Consider the following 23,077-nt stretch of genomic DNA (forward strand, 5'->3'; position numbering starts at 1 on the left):
TGATGAAAGATGGAAGAAAGTCGTGTATAAAAGGTCTCTCGTGGATGCGAGATAAGCCAAAAAACCGAGGTCAGTGAGAGGAGGGGTTCGTGGGGTCCGTAAACCCGCCCCACTCAATTTATTTAAAAAATGACCATTGTGTTGTTTATCCATTCGCTTTATATAAAATCATGTTAAATTTTTATCGACCCCAAATTGCGCTGTAAATGTAAAACCACCCGTGATTGTATCGTCCATTCTATGTATGTCCTTATGGATAATAAAAAATCAAGGTCTTTTGGCTCTAGACCTTCTAAGGTCTAGTCACTGACCACGGAGCTACTCAACTACGTTCCTGTAACACCGAGCGACTCAGCCATGTTCCAGTTCTAGCGACAGATGACCAGTCAGCCAACCATGCCGACACTAATATACACCAGCAGCTTAGGACGTCTCCACCACCGTCAACTTCAAATATGTACACACCACTTGTCCATGTTTAAACTCCACACCGTTGAGAATATTTCACCGAGGTAAACAGTCCAGTCTACCTGAAAGAACTTCCTGTATCAAGAGACTCAGCACGGCATTGAAGCCACAACCGCTACACGACATGTGTTCTGCCTTGTGACTCCAACATCTTGTTACAGAACTATTGCTATTGTGTACCTCACTTACGAACTGGTAAACTAGTTCCATCTTAACTCAATATGCTGATCTTGTGCTCTGTATTCTGTTTTATACGCATACACCTTCTGTCGCACACACGAATACACAGACACAAACACCTATGCGAATGCATCAAAACACTACACTTGCTAGCACTCACACGCTCTCATTGTACACTATTGTAAATAAAGTTTTCTTCTCTCTCAAACAGTAGAACGGTTGTCGTCCTCATTTATTCCTTTTAGCACTGTATTTTATATCATGTATTTGGCTTCTTATTTTGTTAGGGTCACAACGTTCCTATTGTCAACTGAGTGACGTCCAACTTGAACTTTGACTCCAGTATTGTGTCTTTTGTACTTTGGATAGTTATTCAAATTCAGAAGCATTTCATCCTTGTAGTTCTTTGGGAATTTCTTTTGACATTTTCCATTTTCCATGAAAGGAGAAGAAGAATTATCTGTTCTTCAAGGACCATGTATCATGCATTTTTTTACTAAATCATGCAAGACTGGATCATCATTGGCATCAGGAATTTCAGCTGTCATGATCCTATCTATATCATTACTGTTTCTGAGTTTGTTCTCATTTCTCAACACTACCAACATGTGACAGTGGGGAAGACATCTCTTCTGAAACTCAATGACATGGACATGAGCCACTGGTGTTCCAGAAATGTTTCTATTCTTTATGTCCTTCATAAATTCTGCAAGGTGTGACTTGTACATTCGGGCAACTAAATTTGGCCTATTTTGCTGTAGATTACCAACTATCTCAGGGTACTTTGGGTTGCAGGTGTAAGTGATGAACAAGTCTAACTTATGATATTTTGAAACAATTAACATGGCTTTCTGAAAATATTGGTGCATATTCCTTGGACTGCTTGTGAATGAGGGAGGCAGTATCACTGGCACTCCTGGTTCAATATTTTCATCTGCTCCTGTGTTCAAATAGTCCATCAGTTTGTTGTACCATTCCACTCACAACTGGGTCTGACTGTTTCTATGATGTTGCAACCTGCAACCTTGCCTTGACATATGCATCCACCACATACTGTTGAAATAATTTTCCAGCCCAGTGAATAACACTAAACCCACCTCTGAATGCAAGACAATAACAGTAGTATTCTTGTATTGTCAGACAGTTATGCACAAGTGCCCAGCGTTCCTCGACATGTTGCATCTCACAATGCCATCCAAATTCCCCATGGAGAAACAGAATTGGGTAGCCCATAGGGTCCAAGTGGTATGACGTATAAGATATTTTTCAGGTGGAGCATCTCTGGGATACACAATAATGTCTCTATTTTCAGAAAGGGCACCATTTTCTCCTACAAACACTACTGTTATTTCATTGCTAGTGGAGAAATTGTAGCACCTGATATCGAACCTGAAGTATAACTCACATCTCTATATTGGCACATTGTCTCTTCTGGCTCTTCCTCTTCTTGTGGTTCAATTGCATACATTTCTTGTACAATTTTGCATAAGGATTAATTTGGTGGATAACATCACTTATTTTTCTCATAGTAACAGGGGAACACTCAGAATTTTGAGGTGCATCCATCCGTGTTGCCTGTTCATGAAGAATGGACAGTTATAGGCAATTTGGATCTTCTGTGTTTTACTCACAAAAACCAGCTCCCTTTAAATTTGCTCAAATTATTTTCAATTTGATGCAGTTCTGAATTTTGATTATTCTCAGGTAATTATGTTATCTCGTACATTAAGAATCTGATGTTATTTAGAATTAAAGTTTGAAAACTTGGTTAGTTTTAGTCCATCAACAGACAGCAAGGCATTAACTTGTTACCATGACAACCACACAAGTCAGTGGCACCTGCGATAAAAAAAACCCTCCACATTTTGAGTAACATTTTATTTCAATTTCAAAATTTGTTTTATTCATTTATTTTATTAGATAAATATATTTGTCTGAAGCAGATTATATTTGAACAACATTTTATTTCAATTTCAAAATTTGTTTCATTAGATATATAAATAAACATCCCATCCCTGATTTACAGTTTACATATATCTATACATGTAGATTCAAAATGTGACCATATGTGTACCGTTGGCGATTTTTTTTTCCTCTGTCTTCCCTTCTCCTATGTTTCCAACAAAGAGCTCCGCTCGAAACGTTAAACCCTCTTCTTTCCTGAGCGTCCAACAATACTATATTTGTTCCACGTCCTTGCGTTTTTTTTTGTGCTTTCATGTTTGGATTAACTATGTATAGATATGTGTGTCTGTCTATCTATCTATCAATAAATACACACAGAATGTCACATGTTCAGACATACACACACACACACACTTTCTATCCCCACTCTCTCTCCTTCTCACTCTGACTCTTTCTCTCTCACTACCTCTCTATATATTATATGAAGAGTGTAACGGATGGATGAACTAATTAACTAAAGAAGGAACAAGCACACTTTCTATCGCCGCTCTCTCTCTCTCTCCTCTCCCTCTCACTATGACTCTTTCTCTCTCTCTCCTATGTAGAAAAATACAGAGATTATGAATCTGGGAAATTTTGTTTTTTTAACTTTTAATTTTTCTTTAAGAAACACTCAATGTTCCTTCCACCCCCACCCATCACCTCCCTCCATTAAAAAAATAAAAACTCAGAATGTTTCTTTCCACCGATGAAATAGCAGACGTCAAAAATATCAGACCTCCACCAGAAATCCTGACATGCTTGAAACAACAGCTAAACGACATCATTTCTGGAAAAACTTCCCGACTTTCAAAAAAGCTAAAAGTAAAACATCGGAGTTGACGGGTGGAGGTTGGGGAAGGGGATTTGAGTGTTTCTTTAAGAAAAATTAAAAAGCAAATTCTTAAAGATTTGTAATCTCTATTTTGGATTAAAACAAAATTTCGATAAAAGTTAAAAATTAAAAATTTGGGGTGGGTAGGGTTAGGGTTATTAAAATTTTGAAAAAGTGTTTTTTGGGCAAAATCCTAATCTCCTATGTTGAAAACAGGAACCCGAAGGAATTTTTGAAAAAAAAAAAAGCTGGTGATGGGTGGAAAAAGTTTCTAAATATTCTTATTGCAAATACAAATTACAAAATATAAAAAAAAAGGTCATTTCAGTTGACGTTGAGCTGTAGTTTTATAATTCGTACTTAGGTTTTACAGAGAGTGTGTGTGTGCATGTGCAAAAGAAGTTATTTGTACATACCTTTCTGAATTCCCAAAATTGTGATATTTGGGCAAAACTGTATTCTATATCGAAAACATAAAAATCAAAAAAAAAAAAAAAAACCCATCAAAAATGGGTGGTGTACACATTCTTTACTTCCGCTAAACATTTAAAAGTTTGCAGGAGGAGCCATATCTGACTGGCTAAATCTTGGTCATCAATACCTCAACCTTCTGGTGTTCAGATATGTCTCCATACCCTGTCTCCTACTACAATGACCATTGTTCTTTAGAACATGGGGCTTACCACCTCTACCCAGGCCTATCCATCTTTCCTCTTATCACCTGTTCAAATCTTTCCTTTGTTGAATGTCAATCCACTGGAATCCTCTCTCTACCAACATATTTCCAACAGATGTCAATTTACAGATATTTAAACTGAACCTAAAATACATTACTCTCTCTAGCTTCTGAAGACTTGTGAAGATTGTGTATCCAATCCTATTTCCTCCTGACTAAGCTAAACTGCCCCCACCAAAAAAACACCACCTAATATTAAAAAAAACCCTACACTTGAATAGTTAGCTGTAGAGCAGGTATCTAGCTACTATTGAAGACAGATTTCTAATTTTTAAAAACAACAAACTAGAATGATGTAAATGCTATGTTTAAAAATATAAATAAATAAGAAAGAAACTTTCACATTTAGAAATATTTTTAATCAATGAAAATGTATAAACATTAAAAAAATATTTTTTATATACTGCAACATATAACATAAAAAAAAACTTATTTGACAACAAAACTTTTGTATAGATCATATATTGCAGAGTCTCTCATGATATATGGAAATGAAAACTTGATTACCTGAGATTATCCCTGTAATTAGTGAAGGAGAAAAAGCAAGCAGGAAGGATAACTCCAATAAGAGTAACAATTGATGAGTGAATCTTGGCTTTATTCCAGTGGTGAAAACAATAGTTGTTTCAATCTTATCAGACTGCCACATCAATGGAAATGCTACTCAACAAGCAAAACTTAAAAGTGATAAGTATATAGATACATAGACAGAAAGAATGATGGATATATCGAGAGAATGTAGCAATACTGATTATGAATATGAACAATATAAGTGAGGAAAAGCACCTCAGTTGAACTTTGCGTAGACTAGATATAGTCATTAGGGTCTCACATATGTAACATACCACCATCATTATTGGCATTTAGCATTCATTTTCCGTGGTTTAACAGGACCTGGTAAGCTGCAGGACTGCACTGAGTTCCAGTGTCAGCTTTGACATGTTTTCTATGACTGAATGCTTTGAAAAACTTTGTTCAACTGAAATTATCCATACAAAATGCAGCCATATTTCCTTTCACAAATACCAGATTACCATTAAAAGATGGTTAAGATAAAAATTATATTTTCATTTTGTCACATTATCATCATCATTTAACGTTTGTTTTCAATGCTAGCATATTTCCCAATAAAGATAGGATGATTTCGACTAGAAGTGAAGATCTAATGACTTTTCATACTGTCACTTCCAATCTATAACACTGTTCAAATAGATCTCAATGAGTTATAAAAAAGCAATAACACTGATATATATGGTTGAAATCAAATTACTTAAAGAAAAATATTTTTTATTTCATGCTTTTGTTTTATTTATAAACATTTTCAATAATGAGGATAAAAATGTGAAATTTTTAACTATTCATCAAAATATATAGCATCCTTTTTTCTGTAGATGTCACATAAAAAAACAAAAAAAACATAGTTATTGTGGAAAATATTTGACTTCCTATAGGAAGAGGTAAATTAAAATTTTTGAATGATCAAATTTATTTCAGGTACTTTTGAACTATAGTTTCATTGAACCAAGAGAGAGTGAATCGCAGATGGTCTGAAGGGTAACTTAATAAATGCAGGCGTCCAGTTTTATTGAGTGTCTTCAGTCCAAGTAGATCCTGAAAATTTCAATTAATATAGTGTTATAAATTATTCAACAATTTTAGAAACCGAAATATTTCATTAGTTTAACACTCATTTAATATACTTAAGTTAAATTTGATAGATTTGTGAATTATAAGTGGACTGAAATTATTTCAGGGGAAATAACTTCGATATTATAAAAAATTATTTTCACATGTATTATATTACTTAGTTTGAGCCTCAATGCTAGTGACTAACTTACTTTATTGTGGAACCCCTATACATTTTTCCAAAAATCAGAGAACACATACCTATACTTTACAGATAAGCCCTGCCACTCTAATTTTAATAAGACATTAAATGAAACAACAGTTATTTAAGAGAGAAATTAATCACATAAAAAGCAGTCTGAAAATAGTGAATATTTTTTTACAAAATATATTTTTATTAAATCTTATCAAAACTTATCTCTTAGAATTCCAGAAATTTTGCATGGAATCTCGGTGTTTCTTTGGAATTCATTTTGTGAAACACTGCTTTATGCAGCAGGACTTGCTAGAAATAGCTAAATTATACCCTATTACCTTGAAAAAGACAGGACACATTAGACAATGCAGCCTTAGTATTACAAAAAAAGATGGGATGGTCATAGTTGGACTGCCTCTGACAATAGGTCAGCTTCGTCAAGGCTGATGTGGAGCTAAACAATAGTAACATTCATCATCATCATCATCGTCGTTTACCGTCTGCTTTCCATGCTAGCATGGGTTGGACGGTTCAACGGGGGTCTGGGAAGCCAGAAGGCTGCACTAGGCCTGGCATGGATGTGTGGTTCGGGAGCTTGCTTCCTAGCTACATGGTTTCAGGTTCAGTCCCACTGCGAGGCACTTTGGGTAGGTGTCTTCCACTATAGTCTCGAGCCGACCGGAGCTTTGTGATTGAATTCGGTAGGCGGGAGTTACTGCCGTGTGTGTATGTGTGCATATAGCTGCTCAGTGCCTCTCCGAAAGAGAGAGAGGGAGCAACATTACTTTGTTTAATGGTGAAACAGAATTAAAACTATAAAAATTAGATAATAGAGATGTTACAGTTACTCAGAATAATTGAAATATTTTCAAAAGAATAGCCAGTTTGATGCAGAGTATGATTTATAAAAATTAAATCCACTTACCTCTTTGTATAAAGGACTTTCTTCCATTGGGTAAATTTCTTTGTCTTGACGAGGTTTGTAGAAGCCAAACCACTTTAAAAAAAAGGCACCAGTAAGAACCACATTATTTAAATGTTGTAAAACACATAAAAATATAAAGGAAGGAAAAACTTATAAAAATAATTTACTATGCAAGCACAACTCATTAACAATCTTAAAACAATGAATGCCCAGGGAGAAAACTTCAGGCAGTCACTGAATTTGTTCAGTGCAGTACTCTTAGAAGACTCCTCCCAGTTTTTTAAAGCAGGGATATTCAAATACATAGTTTAAAGCAGTAAGTCCCTCATATATCAATAATTAAAACTGAGATACTGATGAACTGTAACTAAGACTGCAATAATAGACATTGCATATTCATTGTATTAGAGCTACAAGTTAAATAAGCCATCTTCTGCAATAGATCTGCTACTTAAATCAACAACATTAAAATAGGTCCCCGTGCCGGTGGCATGTAAAAAGCACCATCCGATCATGGCCGTTGCCAGCCTGGCCTGGCCCCCATGCCGGTGGCACGTAAAAAGCACCATCCGTCCGTGGCTGTTTGCCAGCCCTGTCTGGCACCTGTGCGGGTGGCACGTAAAAAGCACCCACTACACTCATGGAGTGGTTGGCGTTAGGAAGGGCATCCAGCTGTAGAAACACTGCCAGATCAAACTGGGCCTGGTGCAGCCTTCTGGCTTCCCAGACCCCAGTTGAACCGTCCAACCCATGCTAGCATGGAAAGCGGACGCTAAATGATGATGATGAATGATATTGACAATGATTATTGAAAGGGGAAAAACTTGGAACTCAGAAATAATGATAAAGAAAGCGTCATCACCACCAGCATCATCATTTAACAACCATCCTCCATGTTGGCATGGGTTGAACAGTTAGACAAGATCCGACAAGTTGGAGGAATATGTCGAACTACAATGTTTGTTTTGGCATGGTTTCTACAGCTGGATACCCTTCCTAATGCCAACCATTTTACAGAGTGTATCATTAGGTGCTTTTATTGTCTCCAGTGAGGTCTCCAAGTAACTTGCAAGACAAAAACAAAAGACCCCTTGACTAAGTGGGTCTGTAGTAGAGAGGGTGGTGTCTTTATGTCAGGTGTCAAGAAGCTAAAGTATGATCAAAGGACAGGTACAAGTGTTTTGCTGTAGAGGAACTATATGGTTACACTGCATTATATAATGGTGGATAGGAGTAACTGGAAATAAAAATAATAACTATCAGTTCTTAATGAGTCAAGCACATTAGAGAGTAAGAATTTAATTTTTAAAGATTAATTTGAGAAAAACAAAGAATTATGGTACTAAGTGTAAATTTAGACATTGTTCAGGGATGTGAAAAATTCAGAAAAGAAATACAAAAGCAAAATGTAAATTTGTATTGTTTCCCTTATCTGCTTAAAATCAGCATCCTGTGCTCATTATATAAATTCCTCACCTGCAGTAACAAAAAGGAACAAAAGATAAAAGTTCACAGAGGAATTTCAGATTTATTTACTTACTTCACTTTCTCTAGGCTGAACCATTTCATCCTCAGTAAATTTGATTAGAACAAAGTTTTTCAATTTCAGTAAGTTTTCCTTATAGGTCGAAATGTTTCGCTGAAATAAAAAAAAAACAAAATGTATATAATGACCATATCCATCAGTTACCACAGCAAATGATGTTATTCATTTATTTATTATTTTTTTTTTATGACAATTCGTAATTCCTTCATGATATTATGCAGATTTCTTTACATTAATACATCACCGTTATTGTTATTATCCCTGCCTTCCTGAGCTAATTTTCCACCACATTTCTTAAAAATTGTGGTAGAGGCCTTGGTCTTGGGGCCACTCATATCTAGAAACTGAGGTTGTACGTAAGCAAGGATATGCTTCCCATAGAAAACCCAGCTCCTTTGATAGCAAAGGAGAATGGGCACCAGCCAGCCAGCCCAAAGGTTGGGGTGGCCTGCACCTGCCTACCTTGGTTGCTATGGCATTGAGGGAGACAAAAGCCAGATTTAAAACACTGGATGATGATGATGATGATGATGATGATGATGGAGTGGCTTAAATGAGTATACAATGCCTGATGTTCCAAAATATCTCTGTAATTTCTCATTAGTTAAACTTCCAAAACTGGAATCAATAATGCTATTCTCAATCTTCGTTATCTTAAATCCTAATTTACAACAGCTAATGTAAAAAGTGAACAGCAATAGTTAGAACATTCATAGAAAAATGCTGTATTCAAACCCAATAGTTTAGACAGTTTAAATCTATATTATAATTGCCTGATGTCTCAATGGTAGAGTACCAAATCTAGTCTGTAATTTATCATTAACTCAATAAAAAAGTGTTCTTAGCTTGAGTCTAATTGCAGTCAAATTAGTTGCTTACATGTTTGAAGTCTACAATTATAAAACAACTACTAATAATAGAAGAGGATAACTGGTTAAAATGTAGAGAAGGTTAAGTCTGTTGCAGAACTGATCAAAATAAAATTGAAAATTGATTGTAAACAACAACAACAACAACAACAGTAACAATGATTTATTTCTCTACAATAAATATTATCCAAAGAGAGAGAGTGAGAGAGAAAGAAACCTAGTATTTGACAATGAAGAGCTAGATGAAAGGCTAAGTCAACCGGAGTAGGATTTGAACTCAGATGAAGAGAGTTGGAACAAATATCACAAAGCATTCCACCCATGCTCGCATGGAAGAAAGATGTTAAATGATGATGATGATGATTTTATCTGATGTTCTAATACCTGCCAATTCACTACCTTATGATAGTCTCTATGAAATAATAAAATCCATTTTTTTTATAACCTAAGCAAAATGGGAAAGTGAATGGGAAACTATAAGATTCATGGCTTCTACAAAAATATTAGGAATGTTTGTGAAGTGAAATGTTTTAAAGAGGGAGTCAAAGCAATAACCTGAAGTGAATATTTCAAGAACTTAACTTCAATGGCAGTTACAACAAAACAATAATATTAATCTAGCATTAATCGATAAAACGGAAATCAAGGTTCACTACCAGAATAGTTTTAATAGAATTTCTGTCTTATTGAACATTGGAAGGCTAGAAAATTTGTGAAATACCAACTGGTTAGAGTTACAAGTGCAAAAAAGGTATAACGGTATTTAGGTGGCGAGCTGGCAGAAACGTTACCATGCCGGGCAAAATGCTTAGCGGTATTTTGTCTGCCGCTATGTTCTGAGTTCAAATTCCGCTGACGTCGACTTTGCCTTTCATCCTTTCAGAGTCGTTTAAATAAGTACCAGTTATGCACTGGGGTCGATATAATCGACTTAATCCGTTTGTCTGTCCTTGTTTGTCCTCTCTGTGTTTAGCCCCTTGTGAGTAGTAAAGAAATAGGTATTTAAGATTGAATAGTGTTATAGTAAAATGACAAATAGTAAAGACTTACCTGCTCTAAATTGATGTCAGCCAAGAAAATGCTCTTATTTTTATATTCACTTTCATTAAAAGGATCATGCCAATATTGAGCTTGTACAACACTGAAACAGAAAAAGTTCAGAATATCTGAATATTTAAAATCTAATTATCACTTTAAAGAAGATTAACTGAACAATGTCAGTAATATATATTTTATATATCTGAGAACGTAACTAGAATTATATACCAAGGGGAGAGCTCAGCATAAAATATCATCTTTAGCTTGGTTTTCTCAAGTAACAAAGCTTACTGTAATAATGTTCAGTTTCTTTTGCATATTCATGAGATTATATATATATATATATATATATATAGCTTCTTTTTCAGCTGCTCATCAAAGGTCAACATTGACTGTTTTTGCTCAGTAATCATCTCTAGCAGGCTTGCATATGGGCCACAAAGCCTGCTCTCAATCTACAATAGTGATGACATCTGCTGTAAGTGAAACTACTTAATGCAGTGGAGAAGTGATGCTTCTCATGTGCTCTTTCATATACATATAAATACAGACATGGCTGTGTGGTTATTATAGACAAACGCATAAATGTACAGTTATGAACTTCGATTCATAACCATATGGTTTCTGGTTCCATTCCATTCTATAGCGTCTTGGACAAGTGTCTTCTACTATATCCACAGATTAACCAATACCTTGTGAGTGAAACTGGTTGATGGAAACTGTATTAAAGCCCCACCCCCATCAATATGTGTGCATGACATTTTTCTTGCTCTTGTTAACAAATCATCCACTGGCTTGTGTCTTTGAAGACAAGTGGAATAAGAGACTCTTACTTAAAAAACTGGTAATTTAATACTAATTCTATACAAATCAAGTATATTAGTTTTTCCTGATTGATTAGGTTTTGAAACTAGTGTTCAGTTAAGCCAAATCATATTTTACATTAATATAATGTTCTGCTACTCAAAACATGTCAGACAACAACACATTTTAATATAGATCTACTTAACTCATGCAAACATGGAATAATTGCTTTTATACAGAATTATTTAAAAAATTAATTAAAAGAAATTACTTACTGATCTTGGACGAAACTGAAAAACAAAACAAACAATATTTATATAGTAGTTTGATAATCAAATATTATGATTTTTTTAGCTTCAAATTTATCTTATTTCTATATGACCACAATGTAGTGTTACAGCATTGCTATTTTGAATAGCTAAGAGTTGACAGTAATCTATATATATATAAAACTCAACTTGTGTGTCTGTTTGTGTATCTGTGTGTGCGTCTGCGTGTTTAACTTCCCGGCACATCTCCTCCTAGCCAACAAATCGTAGAACCACCAAAAATGGGTCACTTAAAGTTTAGGCGAATGAAAATTGAACTGTGCTATTTCTCTTCCGAAATTCATCTCGCAAGTGCAAAAATCGATAATGTGTTTGTTTAGGCCTTATCCCATGCATTGAATAGTGAACTTTACTCAGTCAGCTGTTTGATGTGAACTGTGTTCACCACACGTGCAAGCATGCGTAAATTGCATGAAAAATAAAAAATCAAGATATAAAAACGAATTGCCGTAAACATTGTAGAAATTCGGCAAAGAAATGAATTTCGGGATGTAGCCTGGAGGGTTTTTTCGCATTAATCGTTTGGACTTTGTGAACATATACCAATTGTTTTCATAACATTTTTAACGCTTTGAATTAAATGCGACCATTTTGCGTTGAGTCTGCAGTTTGAATCACTTTAACCAAATTTTAGCAGGCCGGATTTTTGATCATCATGATACATCGCCAGCGACTCCCTGAAACTCTCCCCTGAAATCCCCGTTGAGAAATCTATTATATATATAATAATACTTTGAATGTGACTCCTGAGAAAGAGTAAAAGTAATTATCCGATGAACGACGGGTATTACTGCTAGTAGATTATAAAACACAATGATGAATAGCACTGATTTGCCCCTTTAGCGTTCGGATTATTCTGTCAAATGTAATGCTTCTTTATTCACATTGTTTTGAATTGATCCCTGCATCATCTCATAATTTCAAGATTTCAATGATGTGATTGTATATTTTTTTAAATGACACTGTAAGGGAGGTGTGAGAGGTCAGATGTGGCCAGTTTGGACATAAAACAGGTAGAATATTTGGGTCAGATATGGCCAGTTTAAATGATAAAGGGTTAATACAAACAGTCAACACATGAGTGAAATTGAGTAAAATATGTTTACTTTTGAGGAGATTTAATTAAGATTAAAACATGTTTATTGCTTTCATTAAATAGCATTCGAAACAAGATCCACCCATGACTATCATTTGTTTCTTAAATATTTTGACTAGCTCATTTTATTGAAATTAATTCATTCTTTTCTGGAGAGAGTTTTTATTGAATATTGATCTCCTTTGACTTGATTTGTAATAGGAATACTTGCAGTTAACTGAACCAATAGAATGGTTATATCAATTAGCAAAATCATTGTTGGTTAATTCTTGCCAACAATCCATCTAACTGTAAATAGATACAATGGGCCAGACGTGGCCGTTGCCAGCCTCGCCTGGCCTCTGTGCCGGTGGCACGTAAAAAGCACCATCTGATCATGGCCATTTGCCAGCCTCGTCTGGCACCTGTGCAGGTGGCACATAAAAAGCAACCACTACACTCTCGGAGTGGTTGGCATTAGGAAGGGCATCCAGCTGTAGAAACACTGCTAGATCAGACTGGGCCTGGCGCAGACTTCTGGCTTTCCAGACCCCAGTTGAACCGTCCAACCCATGCTAGCATGGAAAACGGATGCTAAACGATGATGATGATGATGGATCAGAGCTGTTCATGGTTAACTGCCGAGTGCTTTGTATGCAGTATTCAGCTCAAATTGTCTTATAGGCCTGGGAAAGATAGCAAGAAAATACAATCTTTCTTTGAATTATTATGTAAAAGACAAAAATTTCAGTAGTGTCCTATAAGACTGATAAATTATAGAACTGCTTGTTAAATATTTAGTGTTTAGCTATAAATTTTATATATTGATATTGCTCGGGTACAGAAAATGTAATATATTTAGACACTGTGAAATGTTTAGACATGAGTGCTGTTTGCATGTTCCTTAGTTATACAATTAAAATGTCAAACATTAAATTATTCACTTATGAATGTATAAATTTTATGATACATTCACCCATATACATAAATGAAAGTAAAAAAAAAAAAAATGAACATTTTTAATGAAAAGCTAAAAAAGAAAAAAAAAACTGAAATGTTTCAGAAAGAAGAAACAAAATGTCTGATACCTCTTATATGCTCCCATGTTCAGCATTTTACGTATCATGTCACACAGAGTAGAATTTTGACCGGGACAGTGTGGAATTCCAAAGACACCTTGGATAGACAATAAATAAGATAAAGAATTTTCTAAAGATGACAAATTAAATGAATGAAGTCATACTTTACATCTTTTGCTTTTACTTGCTTCAATCATTAGACTGCAACCATGCTGAGGCACCGCCTTGAAGAATTTTTAGTTGAACGAATCGACCCCAGTACTTATTTTTTAAGCCTAGTACTTATTCTATTGGTCTCTTTTACTGAACTGATAAGTTATGGGGATGTAAACATACCAACACCAGTTGTCAAGCAGTGCTGGGGGATAAACACAGACACAAGACACACACACACACGACAAGCTTCTTTCAGTCTCCATCTGCCAAATCTACTCACAAAGTTTTGGTGGGTCCAAGGCTATAGTAGAAGATACCATGCAGTGGAACTGAACCTGGAACCATGTGGTTGGGAAATAATCTTCTTACCACCCACCTCGATTCACTATTAATTTTTGTTTCAATAATATTTTTAAAATGTATCATTAAAACACGATATTGTTAAGTGAGAGAGGTTAGATCAGAGGTTAGCAGGGATTAGATCAAAGGGAAGATAACAAGAATTTATGCAACTTAAGAAATTTTGCCCTCACTGGAAAGATGATGTAAGATTCAGATGCATGGGGGATATACTGCAGAGTACCTGTTCAAAGTGGAAAATGGGCATGGTGATGATGATGATGATGTTGGAGATGATAATGTGGAAGGAAAACAACTGGAAAAGAATTTTCAATTAAACTAGGGCTCAGCTATTTATTTTCTTATGTTAGTCAAAGGAGCAGTATTTCTCAACTAGGGTCCATATAAGATTTTGGGGGTTCACCCAACAAAATAGTAAATTGGGAATCCAGATTAATCTTTTAAGAGCCCTTGAAAAAACTCTGCTTTAGATGTATGTATTGCAAGAAACAGCAAGGTTTCTTTCTCTAACATTTTACATAGTCCAGCCTACACAAGTGAACGTGTGAAAAGCAAAATAGGGGTTTCTAAATAAGTATCAATAAAACTAGTTTTTAAACATCAAATGGCTATGGGGGTCCACCAGAATAAAATAATAATCAAAGGGGTTCATAGACAAAAAATGGTTGAGAACCCCTGCTGTAGAGGGTGCAGTTTTTAGTGGAGTAGGTGGGGAAAGAGTGATGGTGGTGGTGGTGGTATGTGAGTTAAAACAAAGTTTTTAGTGTGATACCCAGAAGGGATGATGAGAAGAGATATAGGTGTGTCATATGGGTGTGGGTGGAGAGAATAGACAGCCAGCTACTTCAGATGAGCAGGAACTTTTGCTGTAGCACAAATAAGAGACAGAAAGAAGAATCAGAAGTTGTAATATGATTTCAAGTTTTGGCACAAGGCCAGCAAATTTGGAGCAGGGGTAAGTTGATTACATCAACTCCAGTACTCAACTAGCACTTATTTTATTAACCATGAAAGGATGAAAGGCTGGGTTGACCTCATTGGAATTTGGACTCAGAATGTAAAGACAGATGACATGCCACTAAGTATTTGGCCTGGAGTTCTAACGATTCTGCCAGTTTGCTGTCTTCAGAAGTTGTAATATCAACAACATAACTAAGAGGAAAATACTTGAAGGGAATGTTGTCCTGCATATCAAATATATATATTGTAGGTTCTCATACTTGCAATATAGTGGACTGAAAATTTTCACTTAACTGAGATTATCCAATAAGAAAAGCAAAATATATATTATATATATATATATATATATATATATATATATATATATATATATATAAATTTTATAATTATAAGCATAATTTATAATTAGGGTTCAGCAAAATTGCTTCACCATATACCAAAATTTAGAAATAGCAGTTAAATACTATTCCACTACCATAAGATGTCTGAGAGATATCTTAGTATTTAACAGCTATTTCTAAATTTCGGGATGTGGTGGAGCAATTTTGCTGAACCCTAATTATAAATTATGCTTATAACATTTTTGTATAAGGTTACTAATAATGGTTCTTTTAACATACCGAACTACTTGGTAAAATTATTAATTATTAATTTTACCCTATATTATTATTGATATATATATAGATATATTTAACAACAAATGCGAGAAAGTTCCCTCAAAAAGTTAACAAGGAATTTAAAAAAAAAATCTCCACACCCAAATTACAAAGAACTTACTAGATCTATGAACTAAAATTTATATCATAAAAAATAATAAACTAAACTGCTTAGAACTACCAGTGAAGTCATCCTTTTTCTTTTTTCAAATATACCTAACTGTACAAAGAAAGTTATGTTGCTGAGTGAATATTTGCTAATTAGGTGAATGGCCGTTTTTGGGATGCAATCTGGTCTAGATGTGTGTTCATGTGTACGTTTGCATTTAAGTATGTAGAAAGTAGCCTTATCACAGATACGCTATCATATTCCTATACAGGTCTTACTTGGACTCTGTAAAGAGGCAGCAAATAATGAAGGCTGAGATAATCATCTGGCACCAATGAGGATGCTTAGTTTTGGGGTTGTAAATTTGCAAATAATGTATATCTATATAGGCATCCTGAAAAATCAGAGACTGTGAAGTCTAGCATGGACTTGTAGTGAGCAAGTTTTAAAGTTGTATATTGTTTATTACTAGAGGGGCTGAGATACAAAGCTGTTTCATTGACAAGTATGGTGATTATGTCACTGTGTTGTTGAAAGCGGTTGTATTCAAGTTCCCTTTGAAGGTAATTGTTCACAGAGGCAACCAAATCTAGCATGAGTTGTCTGTAGATGACACCTGTGTATGGAAGACTAAGGAAAAGTGAAGGGTGATATCATATAGATAGGAATGTGTGTTGTTAGAAGTGACATAAAGTGTGCTAAAAATAATTAGAATTTACACCAAATATGTCATATTTTTCTGTTTCATGGGAGAAAATAGAAAATATGTCTAAAGAATATAATGTGGCTGGTTCAATGTATTAAAACAACATACAACCATAAACGACCTCCTTTATTGATCAGTTCAAATTAATGCATAAGGCACAGCACCTTGGGCTTGTGTCTTTTTCTATAACCGCAAGCTGACCAAAGTGAATAGATTTATAGAGGGAAACTGAAAGAAGCCAGCTGCACACGCACGCGTGTGTGTGTATATATATATATATATATATATATATATATATATATATATGGTAATTGTTCAGTTTGGTTAGATTAAAAAAGTAAATAAAAATTAAGCAAACTTTTTACACTTTACTTTTTACACAACATTAACACTGGCGAAATATGACTTCTCTCAAAAAATGGAGGGCAAGAAACAGATTTGCTCCTTTTGCAACGCTTGCAGTTCCATAATTTTCCATCAGCAACATCACCATATATAGTAAGGCCACATGGTGAATTACAATTTTCACAGGTGTACATATTCATAATTAGTTGACACCATGCCAACCACTGAAGAATGTTGTCTCCAGCTTTTCTGAATTCAATGATAGTCCATGATTCCTCTAAGATTGATTCATCCTTTTGCTTCTTTTATTACTTATCTTCCTTTTAATTTTTATTTACTTTTTTAATCTAACCAAACTGAACAATTACCTATATATATATACATATATATATATATATATATATATATAATCGTGGCCGATGCCAGCGCCGCCTCGACTGGCTTCCGCGTCAGTGGCACGTAAAAAGCACCATCCGAAGCCAGTGCCGCCTCGACTGGCTTCCGTGCAGGTGGCATGTAAAATGCACCAATCCAACCGTGGCCGATGCCAGCCTCGCCTGGCACCAGTGCAGGTGGCACATAAAAAGCACCCACTACACTCACGGAGTGGTTGGCGTTAGGAAGGGCATCCAGCTGTAGAAACATTGTCAGATAAGACGGGAGCCTGGTGCAGCCTTCTGGCTTCCCAGATCCCCGGTCGAACCGCCCAACCCATGCTAGCATGGAGAATGGACGTTAAACGACGATGATACATATATAATTAATTAAAAAAGTGGAGGTAAAAAGGACAACAAGAAAAAAACAATGCTAGGACATGGTTCATGCAAAGTATTAATAAGATGCTTGAAGAAAGAAAGAAAGAAAGGGTGTTTTACGTTTTGAGGAAAGCTCTTCTTCAGAAACAGGAGAAAGGGGGAAAGTTCAAAAGAAGAGGAAGACAGAGGCAAAAAAATCGCCAACAGTCCACAGGTGGTTATATTTTGGAATGATTGGAAGTAGATGGACAAAGAGAAAGTGCTTTCTGAGAGAGGAGAGTGTGAAGAAAGGATGGTAACTGTATGTATGTGTGGGTGTGTGCACATGCACATATGCATATATATATATACACATATATATTTATATATGTATGTGTGCGTGTGTTTGTGTGTACCTTTGTCTAGACATTATGAGATGGTTGTAATGGGCATCATCATTATCATCATCATGAGAAACATCATCGTAAGAAACTGTTCTTTTCCTACGTCCAGTTATAGGAAAATATTACCTTGCTTGGAAACAGGTGAGGGATGGTGACAGGAAGGGCATCCAGTTGTAGAAAATCTACCTTCACAAATTCTGTCTGACTCATGCAAGCATGGACAAGCGAATGTTAAACGACAATAATGATGATGATGATGAAGTGTTAGAAAACATATGTTTCAGTACAAGATGTTCAGAGCAAGAGTTTCAAACGTGAGTAGAAAGTAACAGAATAAGATGAATAAAACAATAGCATATCACCTCATTCTTAAATGTTTTGGCAGATTCAAATGTGAATATCTGATTGCTGATATTTTTCAGCAATGGAGAACAGTCCCTCTCTTCGGATGATTCGTGTTCTTAACACATATATTTCACCAGTTCACTGGTGGAAGGGGACTTTGAGATATTGTGGTGTATTGACATTGTTATTTGTTTCTTCAGTTAAACTAATCCTTCCAGATTAATGAATCTGACAAGAGTGTGAACTCTTGTTTATAGGAATCAGTAAACAAATTATTTGTTGATGCCTGTCAAACAGATAATGATTCATAGGGTGCGCACAGAACGGTAAAAATCCAATCAATAATGTAATCTATTCTTAAAACATTCTGGCAGATCTGAATATTTGATTGCTGTTATTTTTCCTAAGCAGAGAACGTCTCCTCTCTTTAGATGATGTATGTTTATAACATATGTGATTCACCAACAAGGGGTGAGGAATGAATAAAATTATTATATAACATGAATAAAATTAAAACAAAAAAGTTCAAATATAATTTTTGTTAGAAAGCATCAAGTCAAATTATTATATAAAATGAATAAGATTTAAAACAAAAAAAAAAATTTGAATCTAATTTTTGTTAGAAAACATCAAGTCAAATTTTAATAGAAAAAAAGCAGAAAATCACATAGCATAAGGTCTTTTTTTCTCTGTGTATACACATACGTTCCTTTCTCCTCCATGAAACTTAGTATCCTTATCAATATTTACTGATAACTAGTAATTTAAGTCACATTAGCATAGCTAAAACATAATCAATACTATAGTGACACAAAACAGTTGCAAAGATGATTTTTTAATTACATAACATATAAACTATAACTGAAACTACATTCTTACAATACACACCTTGATGTTGGCCTCCAACAGATATCAAGTTCCTCATTGGAGGAACTGAACAGCGCTGAGCAACAGCTCGGCTAAAATGAAAACAATGTTAAGATTAATTTACAGCTAAAGCAAGCAATTAAAAAAAAGTTTATGTTCTTTTGGTTAGGTCGACTTTGCAGGAGTAAAAGCAACATAAAAACCACTGTAATGGATTGGTTGATTAGTGGGTAAAAATGAGTCAAATAAATTAGAATGAGAAAAGTAGAAAGACTATAAATATAATAGCATGAGTGCACAGTTGAATATGTGAACATGTCCTCTTTATATTAATCATTCACTCAATAGAAATTGAGTGTAATTTGATACCAAGTATCATAAAATACTGAAACAATCATTACTTTACTCCAAATTAAGCATTTCAAATGTGAAACTGTGACTATATAAGTTATGTTGGCTACAGTTTTGATATTGAGGTTTTAAGTATAAAGCTGAGAACATTCAAGCATAGAGTGACTGTGTGGTCAAGAAACTTGCTTCCAAACCAAACCATGTGGTTTTGGGTTTGGTTCCACTGTGTGGTGCCTTGGGTAAGTGTCTTCAATCATAGCTCTAGGCCAACTAATGCCTTATGAGTGGATCTGGTAGATGCAAATTGTGTGGAAGTCCATTACATGCATCACTAGAAAAGCACTCGGAGAGCGCAGGCCTCCACCAAGCAGCTCATTTCCACCCATATACACACATGCTGAAAATCGCCCAATTTCCCAAACTAACGCCAACAAAAACATAACCTCCTTGGCAGGGGTAAAAAAAAAACGACACAGCCATATGATTTTAAGAAAAAAAAAAACCCTTTAAAAATAGGAATCATTTGAAGCAGTTCACAACCACCAACATCATCAGTAGCATTGTCATTGCTTCCACTTCAACCACATACACCACCATCAATGTTATCATGTTGATTACCTTGACAGTCACTTTCACCACCACAACCAGTATAACCACTGCAATACCACCATCACACAACTAACACTATCATCAACACCACTATTACCACCATCACCTCAGCATCAAACATCACACCGCTCCTATCGTCATTATCACCACTGATACTATTTTATCCTCCTCCCATACTTATCTTGACCATCACCATCATCAACACTGTTTCTAAACAGAAACACCACCATAGGTTATGTGGAAACGATGTGTTTTCAAGGGAGATAATCAGAGAATGTAACATTGTAATACTTCATGTAAAGTAAATATAACAAATGAAAAATTCTTCAAGAATCCATAAAAATTCTCGGATCACTAGCAAAATTGCATCATCTGTTCCTTGTGTCATTACCAACTTTCCCGCAAGTTTCATCAAATACCATTTACAACTTTTTGAGTTATTTTGCACATAGATGGACAAACCAGCGCCAATGAAAACATAACCTCCTTCCTTGGCGGAGGTAAATATATATATTTCAAAAGGGTGATTCTAGGACAAATTAACCAATCCAAGAAAACTAGAGAATGATACAATCACTTCTTTGATTTTGCTTAAACTTGGCATAGAGGTAGATTTTGTGCAAAAAAGCATGATTCCTGAGTTTTTAGTTACATTTGTATAACAGCTCGTAAGTTATGAGTACGGTCATCATACGGTCAAGTACATAGTCCTGGAATCACTCAATGACTGCTGCTTTTTAAAATTAGCAAGCAACATTCTACTTACTACTGTGCTCACCCCTCCAAGTCAAAATGCATTGAGGGCTTGAGGCTCCACCATTAGCCACAATGATATACTAAAACTTCATCATAGAGTCCTCTGTTTGAGCATATGCATGGGGATCTCTCTTGGCACAGGGCTGAATTTGAACAAATCTGTCTAACTGGCCTTGCTTGCACTTTACCCAAAACGAGTATCTCATATTTTTTCTTGCAACCTTCAATTAGTAGTCACAGTTGGACATCAACTGTAAGAGAGAGAGAAAAAAAGCTGTATTTGAAAACACTTAAACATGATAAGGATCCCATAAGCATAAAAGGAAACAAATCATGGCTGTAACTGAGTCTCAGGTCAGTTTCCTCTGGTACAGGCATGGCTGTGCCAGACTTACTGTCTTGCCTGAAATTGCTGGCCTCGTGTCAAAATTTGAAACCGATATAAAATACTCTAAAATAAGCATAGGACAAGAGAGATTCATTGCTAAGAAACGAATTATTTTCAAGACAAATTTTTTCAAAGGGCTGTAATCATGCTTGAGCACAATCTTCAAGAATCTCAGTCAATTATATTGATCTCTGGTTCTTTGTCTGGTACTTATTTCATTGATCTCTCAGAAAACAAAAGGCAAATCATCACTGGTGTAAATGGTATATTAGTTAGCCTTTTCCCGACATCAGTATAGACACAATGCACATGATAAGCTTTTGCAGTTTCAGTCTATCAAATTTCCCCCACAAGGTGATGGTAAAAGGTACGCACCCATGGTGGAGTGACATTGAGCTTGGAACTGTGATTATGAGGCAAATTTCTCATCCATACAACCATGGTTGTATCTATGTTATAATAGAGTAAGATATGGTCCTGATCCATCAATGAGCAGTAATTTCAGAAAGAACTGACTCAGACTGTAATGACCCATTCAACCCAAGCTAGCAGGGATTTCCCCAAATTAACTTAGTATTTATTTAACAAAATCATATATATATAAAAGAATTTTTTGCATAAGAAGATAAAAAACCAAGGCTGTGTAGATATTAGAGCATTTATAGATAGAAGGTCTTACAGCTAGATAGAAGGTCTGACATAAAATCAATGTTGAACCCTTTATTCACAATATTAATGAATCTGGAACTTAACTATGGTCTGTCTATAGCACTTATTAAGCATTACCTGACATCTTAGGGTCTCAATGACACCATTATCTCTTATATATGTATATATTTATTTGTACATTTTTATGCCTGTTTTACAGCTGGATATCTTTCTGTTGCAAATTTTACCAGTTTTTTAAGTAAGGAACCTCTTTATTCCACAGGACTTTGAAGATACAAAATGACTGGATAGTTTGTTGACAGGAAAAATTGACAACAATCCAATCTGCTGCACTGTACAAGCAATCACAGATGTAAATAAAAACAAACTCACATACATGTGTGAGTGTGTGTGTTATACACACATATTCTCACGCATACATGTGTGCATATGTAAATGTGTGTGTGTGTGTGTATATATTTATAGTTATGTATAAGACAATCTTCTTTCAGTTTCTATTGACCAAATCTACTCACAAGACTTTGGTCAACCCTGGGCTATAGCAGAAGAGGTGCTCTAAGATGCTCCACAGTGGGACTTAATCCCAAACCACATGACCCAAAGAATTTCTCAATCTTGTGTGTGTGTGTGTGTGTGTGTGTGTGTGTGTGTGTGTGTGCGCGCATGTGTGTATAAACTTATAAGTGTTCAAATGAATTTAGACATGCATCAGAAAAATATGATAAAAAGGAAAAAATAGCTCACAAGAATTGACCTCCTTGAGAGAAACCAATAGCATTGTATCCATTAACCAGCTTTTTGTCAGCACGTAGCTTTTCACATACTTCAGTAATTTGATGGTTGGAATTCATAAAAAAGCTATTTTCAACATCCTGTAAATGAATCAATAAATAAAATTAACACAATACTTAAATGAGAACAGAAAAATATTTTTAAAAATCATCAAAATTTTCAGTTCCTGTTATTTAGATTTGTACTAGCTAAAGACGTCACAGACTGTGATCTTTTATGT

The 23,077-nt window shown here is 35.1% G+C and overlaps 2 protein-coding genes across 2 annotated transcripts in view; both read right to left on the reverse strand.

Moving 5' to 3' along the window:
• Window positions 1-1,115: 1,115 nt before the first annotated feature.
• Window positions 1,116-1,607, reverse strand: LOC115222321. Its single transcript, XM_029792505.1, has one exon. The coding sequence runs from the start codon at window positions 1,605-1,607 to the stop codon at window positions 1,116-1,118; it is 492 nt and encodes a 163-aa protein (XP_029648365.1).
• A 2,978-nt stretch (window positions 1,608-4,585) lies between these two features.
• The window catches only part of LOC115222391 (palmitoyl-protein thioesterase 1), a 35,204-nt gene continuing 16,712 nt past the window's right edge, over window positions 4,586-23,077 (reverse strand). Inside the window, exons 3-10 of the mRNA XM_029792621.2 lie at window positions 22,810-22,937; window positions 19,314-19,384; window positions 13,660-13,747; window positions 11,443-11,457; window positions 10,376-10,466; window positions 8,451-8,549; window positions 6,911-6,982; window positions 4,586-5,774 (exon numbers count right to left, since the gene is read on the reverse strand). Of these exons, the coding sequence (XP_029648481.1) occupies window positions 5,649-5,774; window positions 6,911-6,982; window positions 8,451-8,549; window positions 10,376-10,466; window positions 11,443-11,457; window positions 13,660-13,747; window positions 19,314-19,384; window positions 22,810-22,937 (690 nt within the window). The 3' untranslated portion in view covers window positions 4,586-5,648. The remainder of the gene's footprint in view (window positions 5,775-6,910; window positions 6,983-8,450; window positions 8,550-10,375; window positions 10,467-11,442; window positions 11,458-13,659; window positions 13,748-19,313; window positions 19,385-22,809; window positions 22,938-23,077) is intronic.

The sequence above is a fragment of the Octopus sinensis genome, linkage group LG19, assembly GCF_006345805.1.
Source record: "Octopus sinensis linkage group LG19, ASM634580v1, whole genome shotgun sequence".
Taxonomy (NCBI): Eukaryota; Metazoa; Mollusca; class Cephalopoda; order Octopoda; family Octopodidae; genus Octopus; species Octopus sinensis.